Raw genomic sequence first — 19,095 nt, 5'->3', positions numbered from 1 at the left:
ATATATGTATACATATGCATGTGTATTTAAATGTAAAGAAACATAGCTAAAGACTTAGTGGGACCAATTCTGCTAATGTTAAACAAGTAAAATTCCTATTTTTGTGTAACTTTAGGTTTTCCAGATGAGTAAAATAAGGAGATAAATCACAGTGGTTTAAATTTAAAGTAATTAACAAACCTGCAAAAAAATAATTTCCCTAGTCAATTCTTTATGATCATAAAGTTTCTTACTAGATATTGAAGAGAAACTAAAAGCAAATGCTTTTTCCCTTAAAATAAAATAGATTTTCTTTTATTAAACACAAAACTTCAAAAATTAGAGGGAAAGTAGAGCATTTTGTCATGGTAACACCAATATAGGGTAGGGTGGGGATATTTTAAACTAAGGTGAAAAACTCATTACTTTAGTGTGCTTCAACTTGCATAGCCTTCAAATGCACCTCGCCATAACATCACCTTACCTATGTGGTCAAAACTGAAATGAAGCTCTCTTAACTACTTCTCCTAGACAGTTTGTTGCCTTTCTTGGGTCAATTTGTCTAATGGTAACTGAAGATTAAAGAACCCCTCAAGCAGCTGCTATCTATCCATGAAACTTAGACCTCTCTGTATTCCTTGAGGGTCCAACAGCATCTGGGAGGCTGAGAACTATAAAGCAAAGGGTTTTGATCTAATCAAGGAAACCCTGGGAGCCTCAGGGCAGAGTGGGTTTGATTTTAGTTTTGTATAGCCAATATAACACCTTGCACAGAGAAGGTGTTTAATAAATTCTTGTTAAATTGAATTGAAGGCTTCATGTTCCTCAATAATAAAACACTAGCATTTATATAGCATTTCAAAGTGTTATTTCTATTTTGCAGATGGAGAAACTGAGATGTGAGAGAGGCTACTAAGGGTCTGAGGCAGAATTTGAACTCAGGGCTTCCTCATTCTTTCCACTGTGTCACCTGGCTGCCAAGTAAATGAAGGCATCCTCATCTCCCTGCTCTATCTCTTCTCCTTCAGTTCAGCATAAAATTCAATTGCATCTATGTTGGGCCTCTTCCTTTTACCCCATTGACATCAGAGGCCCTCTGTTTGCTATGAACCTGAAATAAACAATTTGCCTTCCAATAGAATTAGGCATGATAAATGTATGGCTTTTACCTACCTACTCATCAGAGTAGGACAATTATTACAATTAACTATGTTAGTAAACCGGTGGTTATTTAGACCCCAGGCCTGAAAGAAACCAGACTGCGGTGAGTGAAGGAATTTTAATAAAACTTAAGAACCAACCTTTCTTCCCTCATTCCTCCATCATTCCCTCTATGCCTGTACAACATCCCAGTGCATGTCTTGATTTACACTAGTGTTTCTCTGTGTGATTGTTTGTAAGGGGTCTAACATGATAAATGAGATGACACAAATTTGACAGGTAGATGAATAATTCTATTATGTTTATCCATGCTCTTGAGTTATTTGCCAGACTGATTAAGGGACATGTGGGCATGAAAATCTGCATCATATTAAACCAAATTTCTATCTTTCATGTAGTGAAATTTTGAAAAACATGCACTTTAAAACTTTGCATAATCTTTAATTATTTAAAAATATTTGTATCTTATTTTTTTCCTGCCATTTGGAAAACTGAGATCTCAATGACTTGAAAGGAAGGAAAGGACTATCAAGTTCAAACATCAGCTCCCCAAATCACAGTCCATTCCTTAAAATGTACAATCTGACAATTTTCTCTAACTTACTGTCTAATCATCTCTGACAAAAAGATTTAATTTGTTGAGATTTATTTTAGCAATTTATCCAACTGGAACATTTTAAGGCCAGATGAGATAATACTGATAGTATCTTCATCAAAATGCTACATGAATATTATTACACTCATGTAAAATTTTCATCAGGCAGTTGGGTGGCACAGTGGATAGAGCGCTGGTCTAAGTTCAAATCCAGCCTCAGACTTTTACTAGCTGTGTGACCCTGGGCAAGTCACGTCACCCTGTTTACTTTAGTTTCCTCATCTGTTAAATGAACTGGAGAAGGAAATGGCCAAGAAAACCCCAAATAGGGTCACCAAAAGCTGGACATGACTGAAACAACTGAACAGTAATGACAAAAAAAATTATCATCATTCTGTTAAATAGATGATAATATAATTTTATCTTAACACAAATTGGCAAATAGTTCCCAGACTATTTGTGAATGCTTGCATATTGAGTTCTTTAATGCAAAAACACTATATCGGGGGAAGGAAGCCTGTGGCCTCAAGGCTACATGTGGCCTTCTAGGTCCTCAAGTGCAGCCCTTTTACTGAATCCAAACTTCACAAAACAGATCCTTTTAATAAAAGGACTGGTTCTATAAAACTTGGACTCAGAAGGCCGCATCCAAGGACTTAGAAGGCCACGTGTGATCTCAAGGTCACAGGTTCCCTACTTCTGCACTATGTAAATCCCCAATTTTTTTTATTATCATTACTTACCTACTTGGAAATATTATAATATACTAAGAGCAGTAGCATTCCTCTGCCTCTTTCTTCTGGCTTCCTCATAGCAAGCTTCCCCTAATTCTTTCAAAATGGATTGAGCTTATCTCTTCCTGGTTTCTTATTTATACCAACGCCTCAGGTGACCCTTGCTGTAAGAAGCTGCAGCCATAACAGTGATCAGATTCCTGTAGGATTGCTGTTGGGTTAATATCTATTTCTTTATTATCAGTATAAGCAAATGAACTGGAACAACACAATATGTGCTGCCAAATTTGATTGCTTTTCTATAGCTGAATCATTTTCTGTAATGGTGGCCATATCAGCATAAAAACCAGGAAACTTGATTGAAGTGTGTGGGTTTGTATCATTAGTGTGACCTGAATTCATGATCCCCAGAGGCACCATCACAGAGGCATAAAGAGACCAGACAATGAACTGGTCTCTGTGGAAAGACCTATGGCTGAGTTTGCCACTCCGTTATACATGCCAGATTCCTACACGAATGAACAATATAAAACTGGTGATCAAATGGAGGGGTGGGAGAGAAATAGGGATGCTGTGTGTGGAGGGAGAAAGCATGCAGTTTGCTGAGAAGGCAAGACAAAAAGTGGAGAGAGAGAAGAAGGCCTATTCACCTCATCCGGATGCTGTTCCATGTAGGTGAAGGCATATTCATCACCATTCAACAAAATGAAGTTGTGACCGTTGAAGCAAACGTGGGCCCCAACAAATAGATCCTGAGCCTTGAAGAACTCAGAGGGCTCGCTCTTATAAAGTAACTGTCCAGGTTTCCTAATGCGATCTCTTTCCAGGAATTTCCCACCAAGTATCCCTAGAGAAAGGGAATGTATGGCAAATAATTAGTTCTTGCTCTAAAACAAACAAACAAACAAATTTTTGCGCCTTGCTTTTTGTAAAAAGTAACTCACATTTCTATCGCACCTTTCAAATGGTAAAGAGATTCGCTCAGCACCTGAAACAGGTAATACAATCACGTGGATAGAAAAAAAGTGTCTTAGAAATATGGCAGGATTTATGGGCTGTCCCCTGGCTGGAATCCAGGCTTCCACATCCATGATTCTCTCCATTAATACTATGTTTTTTCGTAAACTACACAGGGCATATAACTTAATCTAGACTTTTATTTCACATCAGTGTTCATTTAGAACAATAGGCAAGTGAGTTAAAGAGCACTGGAATGGTTGTATTCTCCTAAAATGAAGGGCTACGACCTCTCTTCTGTCTACTGTCTTCCTCATTTAAGCAATGGTAAATTCATTCATGTATTTATTGAGGGTTCTATTTTGGTTGTTACAGGGCTTAAAGAAGAGTCTTATTCCTCCCTCAAGAAGGTTACAATCACCTGGGACAAGTTACTTAACCCCAATTGCCCTGCCTTCCTCCCTCCAAAAACAAACAAACAACAAGGTTGCAGTCTAGTCAAGGAACTAAATAGCATATATATATGGACATACTAACAGACATATGGCAAATGGTAAGAGAATGATGTGAGGCAGATTTATAATTAAGTGCTAATTAGATATGTATATGAAGACTGTAATTGGCTGCTGCACTCGTGTGAAGTACTTCATGAGTAGAGGTCAATAAGGTGGGGCTAGACTGGAGTGACAAAGACTTGAGTTCAAATTGGGCCTCAGATACTTGCTGGTTCTGGGATCCTGGGCAATGCACTCAACCTGTTGGCCTCACTTTCCTCAGCTGTAAAGTAGGAATAATGCTTTTGTTGTTCATCCTTCATATTTTAAGAGGAACAATGACATCACGATGTTAGCATGAGGATAAAGTGTCAGAAATAACAACAGAATAAAATAGTAAAATAGTGGATGATGGGTGATGTCTTGACTTGTGCATGGATTGGAGCTGTGTCAGCTTCACTCTTTCTTCCAGAGTCACCGAAGTCCAGTGCTAAGGCAAAAGTCAAAACAACTGGCAATGTGTGGGGAAGCAATGGATGACCATGGCATCTTCAATGTCTGACAGAGTTCTAAGCACTCCACAGACCCTGCTTCTATCAGCTTCATGGCACACAAGAACACATTGCTCTCATCTGCCCATGAGAAAGTCTTCACGTGTATCCCCCTAACTCACCAATGGGTCTGAGGTCCATCAGTTACCCTCATTCTAGTGTAACCTGTCTGCCAAGATGGTTTTACTGGGGAGGAGATATCACATATGCTACAGCTTCTTGGAGTCACAGGTGAAAGTTGGTTGATGGGTGTATGGAATGTTCAAGTAAATCTCTAGGAACAGTAGTTTAAAAAGAGCTGACAGTCAGTAAAGGGAGAGTCATACATGGGTCTAGATCCCTTTCTGTCTACCATCTCCCAAATAGACTCATTGTTGTGATTGACAGCCCAGGGACAGTGCCAAGCACTGAAGAAACAAAGGAAAAGAGATAATAGTTCTCATCCTCAGACCTTAGAATTTAGTGGAGGATATAATGTGTATATAAATAGGTGAAAAGGTGAATAAACGCCTTAGCAGCCTCGGAGACTTTTAAAAAGAATTCCTGCCCAAGGCACCATTTGAGCTGAGTCTTGGCGAAAGGCAGGGAATCTGATAGTCAGAGAGGAGGAAATATGGTCTTCTAGGCATATGGAAAAGGTAGGAGATGGAGTGTGGTGAGTGTGCGGAACTGCTGGTATGGCAGTGCGGCAGAGTGCACGTAAGGGACTGATGTGTAAAAAGCTTGGAAAGATAGGAAGGGGCTACTTGTGAAGAGCTTGCGGTACCAAAGAGAAGGGTTAGTATTTGATGCAAGAGGTAAACTATCCAAGAAGAGACTTAAGTTAGAAGCCAAGGTATTTACCCAAATAGGGAATTTCTCAAAATGTCTCAGAAGGTGAAGAAAAATATTTGCAAAGCATGCTAGAAAGAAATAAATGCTAAGAAGGAAAAAAAATGTCAAGATCACATGTTGACATTTAGAGGATGCAAATCAGGCATGTAGACCATCCTTACTATGTTTTAGAATAATGTATTATCAAATGTTATAAAAGAATTGTCGTGTAGTGGTCAGAGCTGTAGATGAGGTCACTGAGTTTCAAGGTCCAAGTCTGCTAATTACTGCTCTTATCTGAATGGTACCACTTTGAACCTCTTTTTTTTATTTTTCTTTTCTTTTCTTTCTTTTCTTTTTTTTTGGGGGGGGGGGGCAATTGAGGTTAAGTGACTTGCCCAGGGTCACACAGCTAGTAAGTGTCTGAGGCCAGATTTGAATTTAGATCCTCCTAACTCTAGGGCCAGTGCTCTATCCACTGTGCTACATAGCCGACCCTCTGTTTTTTCACCCATGCATGGGCTGGACTAGATAAGTTTTCAGGTCCCTTCTGGTTCTAAATCTATGACTCTGAATCTCTTACCTGAGTTTCTCATTCGAGGCTCATACACCGAAATGGTGTCATCACTGAGATAATACGAAATGATGAATCTTCGTTCCTTGTCAACACAGTCTTCTGTGTCAAGTTTTGCAAGAAACCGAAGTACATGACTCATAAGGCCAAAGCTAAACAGGAATGGGAAAACAGGACAAAAACGAAGGGTTACAACATTTTGATCTTTTTTCTTCTTTCAGATGTATTTAACCAGGGGTGGGGGGCCTGTGGCCTCAAAGTCTCAGGTTCCCCATGCCTTAATCTCTTTCCATTATAAGATATGCAATTTTATCTGAACATGCTAAAAGGTAATATTGTAACTTCAAACTGCAAAATAAATTCTTCAAAGTAAACGAGAAGATCCTAAAATGGGAAGGTTCTAGATATTCCAGGAGATGACCCCCCCAACATATAAGAACACCTGTTGTTGCCATGTACCTGAGTAATGGACAAAATGTTGTTGTTCAGTCATTTCAGTTGTGTCTGACTCTTCATGACACCATTTAGACTTTTCTTGGCAAAGATACCACAGGGGTTTGCCATTTCCTTCTCCAGCTCATTTTACAGATGAAGAAAGTGAGGCAACCAAGGTTAAGTGACTTGCCCAGGGTTACACAGCTAGTAAGTATATGAGGCCAGATTTGAACTCAGGTCTTCCTGATACCAGGCCCAGTGCTCTACCCACTGTGGCACCTAGCTGCCCACCAATAAAATAATATCACCTAACTCAGAGAGGTGGCATGGAATAGTGGAGAGAGGGGTAGGCTTAGAGTGAGGAAGATCTGGACTCAAACTCCTCCTCTGCTAGCTACTAGCTGTGTCATCCTGGGCCAGTCTTTTATCTTTTAACCTTTCTCAATCTCAAGCAACTCTTAAGACTGACCTACTGAGTCATAAACTGCTTGTGAACTGCATTAGTAGGTGATCTTTTCATACCAGGCATTCCCTATGAGGAAAAATCTTTTGCCATACAATCAAGGGGTCACAAATCTATAATTTGAAGGGAGAAAAAACAAAACTCATATCACAAATACGTATAGATACGCAAAACAAATTCCACATCCAAGAAAAAATGTCTCAGTCTGAGTTCATCACCTCTCAGTAGGTGAGTACCATGTCTTCTTATAAGTCTTCTGGAACTGTGGTTGGTCATTCCATAGATGAGAATTTTTAAGTCTTCCAAAGTTGTTTTTCTCTACAATATTGTTATGATTTTAAAAATTGTTCTCCTGATTATACTCACTTTGCTTCTGCATCAATTCATGCAGATCTTCCTAAATATTTCTAAAACCACCCTGTTTATCATTTCTTAAAGAACAACAGGATTCTATCACATGCATATACCATCACTTGCTCAGCCATTCCTGAAGTGAGGGGTGCCCCTTCAGTTTCCAGTTCTCTGCGAAATTTTAATTATTATTAAACCCACAATGTCCATTCTTCTCTAGCAGCCCACTCTCTTATAAGGTAGAGATCAGTCTTTTGATATCTAGAAATAAATATGATAATAGTTTTGCCCTCTGTGAAACACTAATAACATATATGCCATGTAATTTATACTGCTAATTTATAAATTATAGTACTTAATTTCCACTAAAGCTTCTAAGTGAGTAGTTTAATTCAAAATCAAATATATATTTTTATTACTATTCTCTGATCTTAGACTTCCACAATATATACAAGCTATAAAAGAATGTTAAGGATTTCACACTCTTTCATGTAAAGCTATGACTGTAGATCTCATCAGTGAAGTAAGAAACTAAAAAGACTAAATATTTAGGAAAATTAAAGTAATTCAGTAGCAAATATATATCTAATCTTATTTAATCATTAGTGTCAATCATGTTACTTTCCTGGTTAACTGGATGAGGCTTTAAAGACTATCTAGTCCAGCCTCCACATTTTACAAAGAAGGAAACTGAGGCCCAGAGAGTCTAAGAGACTTCACCAAAGTCATATCAATAGTAACATATTCCAGATCCTACATTTGAATAAATATCTCCGAGTCTCCAAATCCAGTGCTCACTCTGCTACAGGTTGGTTGCTGCTGCATCTGTCCTTTGTTCTCAAAGAGGACCCTGACATCAGGGAGATGACTTTGTATGTATTTGACTTTGATTTGAGTAAGGGAGGGCTGTGCAAGGTCACCAGCCTCACTTTCTCCTCCAGAACCACCTGGGTCCAGTGGCCAGATATAGATCAGGATGACTGGAGGTGGCCCAGGATGCAATGGGAGACCCTGGTCCTTTTATTAAGCTAAGGTCTTTTTAGGTTCTCACTTTGAGTGAAGCAATGCCCATTCAATGAATAGACCTCTTTAAGAGGTGAGTCAAGAGATGGCTCTTTTAATCCCCCCCCCACCAGAAAAAATTAAACTGGGATGGGAAGACCCTCAGGGATGCTGGCCAAAAGAGATACAGTTAATATTGACATTCACTCTGAAACAGGGGGGCCCCCAAAAATAACCATTAAGAGGTGCTCGGGCAGGACCTATTGTTATCCAATCTATGTGCTCCTGAGTGAATTGGGTCTTTGAGAAAGAAACCTAGCATCAAGAAATGGCTGTCTTTCTCCCACCACATTATTGATCTGCTCTCCACCTAGCTCTAATGGCCCTCCATAACTAGGCTAATTGCTCCCTATGCAATTTTTCTTTCAATTGCTCAACAGAGACTCCTACCCCACCCCCCCTTTAGTCAAGCCAACTTGTCTACTCTCCTTTGCCATGCTCCTTTATGCTTCTGTCACCATTCTTATTACTTCCATCTGCAATACCTTCCTCATTCTCCCTTTCTGCCTATCCCAAATCCCACCTGCCTTTCAAGGTCCTAGTCAAGTCCTACATATTTTGTCAAACCTTGCATGATCTCCTAATTTCTCCAGTATTCAGACATTGTCATATAGTTTAACACTCTCCACTAGGGCAGTTCTGTGACATAGTGGATAGAGTGCCAGGTCCGGAGTCAGCAAGACTCATCTTCATAAGTTCAAATTTCCTCTCAGATGCTTACTAGCTATATGACTCTGGACAAGTCACTTAAGCCTGTTTGCCTCAGTTTTCTCATCTGTAAAATGAGCTGGAGAAGAAAATGGCAAACCACTCCATTATCTGTGCCAAGAAAACCCCAAGATGGTGTCACAAAGAGTTGGGCATGTCTGAAAGTGACTGAGTAAAACAACAAATGTTTATAAATACTCTTACATTGTTTGCATTTGTTTTTATCTCAATCCCTGTTCCTTATAGCCTGGAACTATATCTATCCTTTAAAAAAAATGCAGTGGTACTTCTGGCAAAGTTTGAACTAGCTGCCTTGTGAAGGGGCCTAACTTGCTAAAGACCTGGGCACTGTATCATTTGTCATCTTAGGAAGTTTTTTGGGGATCAAGACGAAAGGATGGAGTTTTCCTCGAGCAAAAGTTTCTAAAAATTCTCCAAAAGGAACATGTAGAGGGAAGGGGTTTTCTCCTACCCACATAGAGCAGTAGCCACAGTGGCACAGATAGGCAGTTCCCCTCCTCAAAACTATGCCTTTGTGAGGAGACCAAAGAGGCAAGAGCTAATAGAGCAAGGTATAAGAGTTAGAAGAAAATTATTCCGAACAGCTGAAGAGCTGAGCTGGAACGCTGAGGGGAAAAAAAGAGATACTTTGTGGGAAATGTGAAGGAACTGGAGATCTCTCCTTATCCCATTCCTAGGCTACCCATGTCAAGTTGACTAGTTCATTGTCATGTGCCTCAGTTTCCTCATCAGAAAACTGATGAAGTTGAATTAGCTGATCTCCAAGGTCTCTTCCAGCTCAAAGATTCTATTATTACCCTCAGCAGTATTTCTCCCACTGGTAGTCAAGAAGCCCTGCTTTATTGGCAACTGAAATTCTTATTCCTTCAATTTTATTTCTCTCTAAAGAACAACTAAAGTTTTACTGTAATTTGTCCCCCAATTCGTGGTCAAGCAACATGGGATATATGTCATATAATCTTATATCTAAAAGTATATGTTATTTTTTAAGGTAGTTTGCTTCATCCATGAACCGCCTTATTTTCTTTTGCTGGGTCTTTTGTTTCTTAGGTTTTTACAGTTTTAAAACCTTAGTTTATTCTGGCTTATGCACAGAACTCCTTGCTGAATTGTACTGGTTACTATGGAAACGGGGTCATAGGTTTGGGTGGAGCTTGATGGAAGCCCATTCTGGACACAGTGATTAGTAGGCAGAACGAGGCATAATTAGAGACATCTGTACCTGCAGGACCAACCCAGGTGACAGAATAGTATTAATCTGCAAGTCATATGTCACTAAGAATGTGGTTTTCATGACCACTTGTGAATTAGAAAAAGAAGCATACTATTTATAATCAGAACTCCTTAAGTATAGTACAGGCAAAATGGGAAAAGAATGCCTCAAACTAAAAAAAAAATCTGTTCCCCTGAGATCCAAAACCAATTTATTCACCAAGGAGAATTACTTTTTCCAACATTCATTTTACAACAGGGACAATTTATTCCCCAACCTATTTCAGGCGACTATCCCTAAAAACAGCAATCAGCACAATATATCAAAAGTACAATTCTCATTACAAAGCAATAGAATTTTTCTGCTGGAGTCATTATATCACCAATAAGTATAGAGTGGAATTTCCAATAAAATATCTTATTCTCCCGTATAAGAGATTAAAATGCAAACAGACTTCATTTCAAGACAAGAGTGCTTAGGTAACAGCTTACTCTCATATCTAGAAAAATTTGTGCCAATTTAAAGCAATTGCTAACCAAAAATGTATCAATCACTATGCAGTCATCTTTTTGTTGTATATACCTCAAAATACTGGAAAGCAGCATCCCTACATTGTGTCAATTTTATCCGACTGAACCCAAACTTCAAACAAGTGCACACAACAGTGTACAGAGCACCTACATGGTCTTAAAAAAAGAAAAAACTTCATGGTCTTAGAGTTGCTCAGTACAAGAGATTTTGACTTGTCTAAGACAACCCAGCCAATATCTGTCCAAAGAAGGACTTGAATTCAAGTCTGATTCTACCAGCCCCAGTGCTGACTTTTCATTCTCCCACGCCCTTCCATTTCTTCTGCAATTCTTTTTTACAGTTCTCCCATCCCATTATTTCCCATATGTAAGACACTATAATTTTCCGCCTGAGTACTATTGCTCACTAGTCTATGACTACATACTTCTTCCTCCAATGCCTCCTCTCCCTGTGGAAGAATAAACCAGAGAGGCAATGGAAAACATTCAGTATATATGACTTTGGGGGCTGATTTTTCCATGCATTTGGAAATAAGTTCCTGCCATATAGGCTACCTTTAAAAAGCATCATTTTGACAGCATAAATAATTTATTGATCATTGAACTCAACCAAAAAACTTTCAAATACTGAATAACACTTTTAAATCAATGAAACATCCCTATAACATTTTCTAGGGAGTTGCTATCTTATGAGTTATGTATGAGAAAATATAATCTAAGTTAGAACATTAATTTATTTTATGGGGCTTTAGCTGATACATGTTACAAACGAGGACTCATGCAAGAACAAGCTATATTCGGCTATTATCACAGCAACATTTCACTGAATTGTAAATTGGGTGACTAGAATATTTATCGTTAGCACATGATGTATATTCTAAATCTCAAGGAGGAAATTTAGAAATTACGTGAGGCAGAGGGAGAAGAACTTATGTTCAGATACCTGTCTTTTTCCATAAATTTCTTGAAATCTTTCTGGGGTGGTTTGGGCATAAGTCCTAAGCAGGAACAAAGAGAATCCTCTTCAGAGCCATATCCATGGTAGGGTGGAAATGTCCTTTCTGCTTTGGGAGGCGGAGGATTCTTGTATGGAATTGGATTAAAGTCCACTATAACAAAACACAGGAAACAAAGTGTCAGTGCTTTAGTGCTCTCATTAGGGCCATTTTGAAAGATCTGCTTTGATTTTAGGATGAACGCAAAGATCTGTGTGAACTATTTTAAAAATATAGCATAACCCTGGGAGAATACGTTTCAATCACGTTTGTAAAAACCACAGAATTCACAAAGTGGTCTACACATTCAAATAGGGGAGAAAAAAGTCTAAACAGCAGAAGTAAAATAACATTTATTCTTTGTCACTATGTGCTGATTTTTAGATAAGATTCCTTTTATTTGGTTGTTTTTCCTAATTTACTGAGAGATATGAAGTTATGCTTAAAAAATGTAGAAAACTTATCACCCATATCCACATTTTTAACCTGTAATTTTACCCTTCTTCTGCCTTCAACCAGAACTACTATACAGATTTAAAATCATTCATTAAAAGAATTCCATTCAAAAAAGGAACGGACTTAGCTCTTTTTCAATCCTTCCTCTCTGATCTCTTTTTTCATATATTACCTCAACCTTCTGAAAAGCCACAGTAATCAATCAATTAATCAACAAGCATAAATGGTTTACCAAGTGTCAGGCACTGTGCCAACCCCCGAGGATACAAAAGGGCAAAAAGGGGAGGGGAGAGGAGGGGGGAGGACAGTACCTGCCCTCAAGGAGCTTACAGAGGGAAAGGCAAGCACATATATCAGATAACAAGGTAAACTTAGAAGGGAAGACAACAGCAGCTGAGGGCTGGGAAAGACTTCCAGCAGACAGCAGCATTTGAGCAGAATTTTAAAGGAAGCCAAGGATTCTTAGAGTCAAAAAGTGAAAAGGGAGAGTTTTCCAGGCTGGAGGGCATCCAGTACAAAAACTGGGACAAAGGAGATGTTATATAAGAAACAGCATATAAGCTGGTATGGCTGAATTACAGGGTGGGTAGAAAGCAGGTAAGGTGTAAAAAGCCTGGAAAGGTAGTAAAGGGCCAGTTGTAAAGATGTTTAAATGCCAGAGATATAGAGATCCACTACATTTTTTGAGGGTGGAGGGCCTTGGACATAGTCAGACCTGCACTTTAGAAAAATCACTTTGGCAACTATGTGGATGATGCATTGCAGTGGAAAGACATGTGGCAAGGGACCAATTAGGCTATTGTGAGAGATGATGAAGGTCTGAACGAGGTGGTAACTATATGAATAAAGAAGAAAGAGTGTACATGAGAGATGGGTTGATGTAGAAACAATAAGATTTGGCAACTGATTGAATATGTCAGGAAAGTAAGGGGGATGTCTTTAGATGATTAACCAAGTAATGCATTCTGGGCAGTGCGTGTGTGTGTGTGTGTGTGTGAATGTGTGAATGATACATTTTATCTTCATAACATTCATATGTAATTAAATATTAAGTTATTGAACATATTATTAGATAAGACAGTAATAGGAGAAGTTTATAGGAAAACAATGTCTCAATTTACTGTCTCATTTCACTACCTTAATTAAAAGACCACTTTCTTCATGTCAACTGCTATACCAGGTTCCCCCCTTAAAATTATCTTAAAATTAAAGAGACTTTAAAATTGCACTGCAGTGGTACTAAGATGTAATAGATTTTCTTTTTAAGTTTGAAAAGTCAGCTGGTTGCTCTCTCAAAACAAATGAGTTTGTGTTGAGTGGTATATAATGTTGCTTTCATTAATTTCTTCTTAGTCTGTGGAAGACGGAAGGATTGGGAGGAAGGAAGAGGAGAGTGAATTGGTAAATTTTTTTATGGTCAGACAACTTTTAGGCAATTATCTGCACAGTACGTCTAGAAAGTAAATGCGTACTTAAATAAATAAAAGGCAGTAATATTGTGTACGCTCACATAGCCTATACGGTTGATCAGTGCTTTTCTTACAACCACCATAGGAGGTGGACAGTGCAAAGATGATTCTTCATTTTACAGATGAGAAGCTATGGCTTACAAATGGCCACAGTTATAGCTCTATTAAGTGGCAAAGTGGCGAGGTCAGGGTTGTCTATCGTGCTTCATGCTCACTGTTATGCCTGCTGCTGAATGGGGGCTGGCATGCTATCCTTTCAAAGCATAGCTCATTCTAGGCCTTTCCTAAATTTTCATATTTTATAATTCTGAGAGGGAATTCATTCAGTTAATTTTTTTCTTTTTCTTTGTCAAAGTTCTGACAAAGAATAGTAAATTTTGAACACATACTTCTATAAAATGGATACTTCAGGGTTTTGTTGGGTTCATTTGTTTTACCACAGCAATCTTTTTAATAGATAAATTTTTAAATAGATCAGTCGCTACAGATCAAACACCTAAAATTTAGGGTCCATTTGTAACTTGGGTACGGATTTTTTTTTCAACTTGTTTCTGCTTTGATCATATCAGCATCGTCTGTTTGAAATCTCCCTAAGAATAATTCCTGGAAGAGCCTTGTCCCCATTCCTCCACTAGCAGAAACTGTTCATAGAAGACAGGTTGGCAAGAACACAAAACAAGGAAAGAACCATCTAGTATCTCTCCCCAGCTCACCCCTACAGGGAGCTTCCAGCAGGGACAATTGACTAATGTATTATCTAGCATACTGTACAAGTGACTGGCAAGTCTCATATACAAGCTAGACTTTTTTGTAGGGAAGAGGGGAAAGGTGGAAAGAGGAAGGCTTTTGATCTGCCACTAACTGCCTATTAAAAGGGTCAGGTTGCTCCAGGTAAAAACAATGAAGCAGCCAATTTCCCTCTTATACAAGTATGTGTTAAATTCATGTCAGAACTTTGACAAAAGAAAAAAGTTTGCAAAAGGAAATTTTCAATATTTGAGGGAAAGTACTATGAAATATTAAGGCTGAGGGGAGATTGGAGGGATAAGGGGGAGGGAGGATTCTTTGTTCAGAATTGCGTCAAAGTAAACCTTGGAGTTTGCCCTACTGCTATTTCATGCTGGGCTAACAGGAAAGTTAAAATTTTTCTAACTTACATAATTACAGAAGGATACCTTTGACAAAAAACATCACTATGGTAAGAATTACTACTAATTCTCTCTCTCTCTCTCTCTCTCTCTCTCTCTCTCTCTCTCTGTCTCTCTCTGTCTCTCTGTCTCTCTCTGTCTCTCTCTCTCTGTCTCTCTCTCTCTCTGTCTCTCTCTGTCTCTCTCTCTCTCTCTCTCTTTCTCTGTCTCTCTCTCTCTCTCTCTCTCTCTCTCTCTCTCTCTCTCTCTCTCTCTCTCACACACACACACACACACACACACACACACGAGTATTGTTTTGCACTACTGTTTCTAGGAGACCACCTTTACCATGGGGGATGGAGAGATGGTTAGAAATTCATGATTGTTTTGTAGGAAATGAGGTAGAAAAAACCAGTCCCAGTAATAACAGAAGGCATACTCTCCAACATAATATACACCATTCCAAACCCTGGGAGGGCTATGGGCTGAATTGCAACCTAATCAAACATTCATTTCATAAGTACAAAAGAATAATGAGTTTTGTAACAGGTTATTTTCTCAACTACAGTTTCTTTGTAGCTGCATTTATGCAACTAAAGGAACATTGTCTAGCACTTTCTTGCACTCCAACAGTGCCACCTAGTGCCCCCACAGTGAGGAAGGGGTTTCACTGTACTGCTCTGATTTCTCATATCATATTCCTATTTTAATATTTCTGGCCCAGAGAGTGCAGTCTTAACCTGCATTTCCCTACGAAACTCTAATAAATTCCCAAAGCCACTCGAGCTCACAGGAACAACCAAGATCTCATTAATATTGCCATAAATTCAAGTTTCCAAGCTTTGGCACCTTACCCTTCCAAGTTCAGCAACATTCACAATTCTCTAATTTTTCATTAGAGTCTTTCTGTGGAGCAAATCTCAACTAGATCCTAGAGTTCTAAATGTTCTGACACCTCCAATATCTCATCCATATTTATGGAGATTTAATAAGAACTTTTTTAAAGTTAAAGATGTCTTTACATATTTGCTAAATCTTTTTTCCAAAATGAATTTCAAACTATCCTTTCCCAATGATCTGTGGCTGCCCAGTCTCAGCATGGATAGCTGGTAGGAAATGACACCAAATTTCAGTAAATGTCTATTATGGAACCATGAAAAAAAATGTCTTTTTCTTTTTTAATTTTTAAAATATTTGTTATTTATTTTAATATTATTTTCTCTTCATATCAAAAACCAAATTCTTTTCCTCCTTCCCAGCCCTCCCCCATTTACTGAGAAAGCAATCAAAATATCAATTATACATAAGAAATTATGCAAAGCATATTTCCATATTAGTCATATATGAAGAAAAGCAAAAAATAGAGCGAGAAAATTATATTTACAATTTATATACTTATATATACAATTATAAGTATACAATTATACATACAATTTATATACTTTATTATATTTACAATTATATATTACAATTTGCATTCAGAATTCATCAATTCTCTCTCTGGAGATGGACATGAGTTCCTTAGGACTACCTTGGATTACTGCATTGACTAAAGAAGCCAAGTTGATCACGGTTGGTTATCATTATAACATTGCTGTGTTATTATACACAATGATTTCCCAGTTCGCACTTCATTTTGAATCGGGTATACAGATCTTGCCATGTTTTTATTCTGAAACAATCTCCCTTGCCATTTCTTATAGCACAATAGTGTTCTATCACAATCATATGCCACAATTTGTTCAGTCATTCCACAACTAGTGGATGAGAATCCCCTCAATTTCCAATCTTTGCCACCACAAAAGATCTGCTAGAAATATTTTTTCACTTGTAAATTCGTTTCCTTTTCATCTCTTTGGGATACAGGCTTAGTAGCAGCAGTGTTGGGTCAAAGGGCATTGTTGGGTCACAGTTTTATAGCCCTTTGGGTATAGTTCCAAATTGTTCTCCAGAATGATTGTAGCAATTCATAACTTCACCAACAGTTTATTAGTGTACTTATTTTCCCTCATCCACCCCCTTCCCCCAGCATTTGTCATTTCTGATAAGTGTGAAGTGGTATGTCAGTTCTTTTAATTTGCATTTTTCTAATCAATAGTGCTTCAGAGTATATTCTCATACCTTTAATTTCTTCTTCTGAATACTGCCAGTTCATATTCTTAAATCATTTACCAATTAGGGAATGGTTCTTATTTTTATAAAATTGACCCAGTTCTCTATATATTTGAGAAATGAGGCCTTTATTGGAGAAACCTGCAGTAAAAATTTTTTTGATATTACTTTATTGTCTATGGTATCTTTTATCAAAATATAGCTTCCCTGATTATCCTTTTAAAATTAGGTCTATTTTGGCTTTCATTTGTCTGAGATTAGGGTTGCTTCCCCTGCCTGTTTTACTTATACTGAAGTATGATAGATTCTACTCCAGCCTTTTATTTTAACTCTGTCTTTCTGTTTCAAGTATATCTCTTGTAAACAGCATATTGTTGGATTCTGCTCTGTTATCTGCTTGGATTTTATGGATGAGTTCATGCCATTCATACTCACAGTTAAGATTACTAATTGTGTAATTCCCTCCATTATATTTTGTTGTATTTATCCTTCTCTCTCTCTCTTTTCCTGTTCCTCCTAAAAAGTCTGCTTGGCTTCTGATCCCTGCCTCCTTAATCTGCTCTCCCTTTTATCATTCCCTCTCCTTCTCTTATCCTCTTCCCCTCCTACTTCCCTATTGGGTAAAATAGATTTGTATACACAACTCTGTGTGTGTGTATGTGAGTGTGTAATATATAATACACACATACACACAAATTCTTTCCTCTATGAACCAATTCCAATGAGAGAGATGTTCAAGAATCGCCTGCTCGCCCTCCATTTCCCTTCCACTATAAAAGCTCTTCCTTATGTGCCTCTTTGGCACACAAACATGAGAAAAATGTTTGCTTCTCTACCTCTTCCTTCCCCCTTTTCCCATGGCACTCCTCTTTCTTACCCCTTCATTTTTTTATATCATCCCAGCATAACTAAGTGACACTCATGCCCTCTATCCATTTAGACTCCTTCTAGATGCCTTAATAATGATAAAGTTCTCAGGAGTTACATGTATCATTTCCCTACAGAGGAATGTAAACAGTTTAAATTAAGGCTTTTATAATTACTTTTTAATTTTTACCTTTTTGTGTTTTTTTTAAAATCTTCTGTTTCAATGTCAAATTTTCTATTTAGCTCTGATTTTTTCAATAAGAATGCTTGAAAATCTTCTATTTCATTTATCCCATATGGAATTATACTCAGTTTTGCTGGGCAGGTTATTCTTGGTTAAAATCCTATCTCCTTTGCCTTCTGGAATATCATATTCCAAGCCTTCTACTTCTTTATCATGGGAACTACTAAATCTTGCATGATTCTGGTTGTGCCTCCACAATAGTTAAACTTTCTTTCTGGTTGTTCACAACATTTTCTGCTTGACCTGCGAGATTTGGAATTTGGTCATAATATTCCTGAGAGTTTTCATTTTGGGATCTCTTTCAGGAGATGACTGATGGATTCTTTCAATTTTTCTTTTACCCTCTGGATCTAAGGTATCAGGGCAGTTTTTCTTTGCAATTTCTTGAAATATGATGTCTACGCTCCTTTTTTATCATGGCTTTCAGGTAGTTCAATAATTTTTAAATTATTTCTCTTCAATCTATTTTCCAGGTCAGTTGTTTTTCTGCTATTTCACATTTTTTTCCTATTTTTTTCATTCTTTTGACTTTGTTTTATTGTTTCTTGATATCACATGGAAACATTAGCTTCCATTTGTCCAGTTCTAATCTTTAAAGAATTAAGAAACTCTCGTGAGCTTTTGTGTCTCTTTTTCCACTAGGCCAATTCTGTTTGTTAAGGTATTGTTTTCTTTAGTATTTTGGGGTCTTTTGTTTTAAACCAAGCTATTAATTCTCTTTTCATAATTTTGGCCATCACTCTCATTCCTTTTCCCAATTTTTTCTCTACCACTCATCTCTATTTTTTAACTCTTCTAGGAATTCTAGTTGGGCTTATATCCAATTAGCATTTTTCTTTGAGGGTTTTGCTTGTAGCTGTCTTTGCATTGTTATCATCTTTTGAGTTTATGTCTTGGTCTTCCCTGCCAGTGTAGTAGCTTTTTTTTATGGTCAAGTTCTTTGTTGTCCTTGTTGTTTGCTCATTTTTCTAGCCTATTGACTTTGAACTTTATGTTAAGTTTGGGCTCTGCTCACCTGGGGTTGGGGAAACATGATTCTAAACTTCAGGTTGTTTCATGCTGCTATTTTCAGAGCTTGTTCTTTTCAGAGCTAGTTCTGTGGATTTGAAAGTTTTTGGTGCTTCCAAGGAAATGTGATCCAGGAAGAGGTATGGTCATTGCTCTCTTGGTCTGTGTTTTGG

General features: G+C 37.8%; 1 protein-coding gene across 1 annotated transcript in view; it reads right to left on the bottom strand.

Moving 5' to 3' along the window:
• Positions 1 to 19,095, bottom strand: part of EFHC2 (EF-hand domain containing 2) — a 241,234-nt gene that overhangs the window by 89,781 nt on the left and 132,358 nt on the right. The window contains exons 8-10 of the mRNA XM_072615117.1: positions 11,585 to 11,750; positions 5,868 to 6,010; positions 3,120 to 3,316 (exon numbers count right to left, since the gene is read on the bottom strand). Coding sequence (XP_072471218.1) covers positions 3,120 to 3,316; positions 5,868 to 6,010; positions 11,585 to 11,750 — 506 coding nt within the window. The remainder of the gene's footprint in view (positions 1 to 3,119; positions 3,317 to 5,867; positions 6,011 to 11,584; positions 11,751 to 19,095) is intronic.

This window comes from Notamacropus eugenii, chromosome 5 (assembly GCF_028372415.1).
Source record: "Notamacropus eugenii isolate mMacEug1 chromosome 5, mMacEug1.pri_v2, whole genome shotgun sequence".
In the NCBI taxonomy this organism is placed as follows: Eukaryota; Metazoa; Chordata; class Mammalia; order Diprotodontia; family Macropodidae; genus Notamacropus; species Notamacropus eugenii.
Note: the sequence above shows the minus strand (reverse complement) of the source record. Positions and strands in the feature narration are given on the sequence as shown.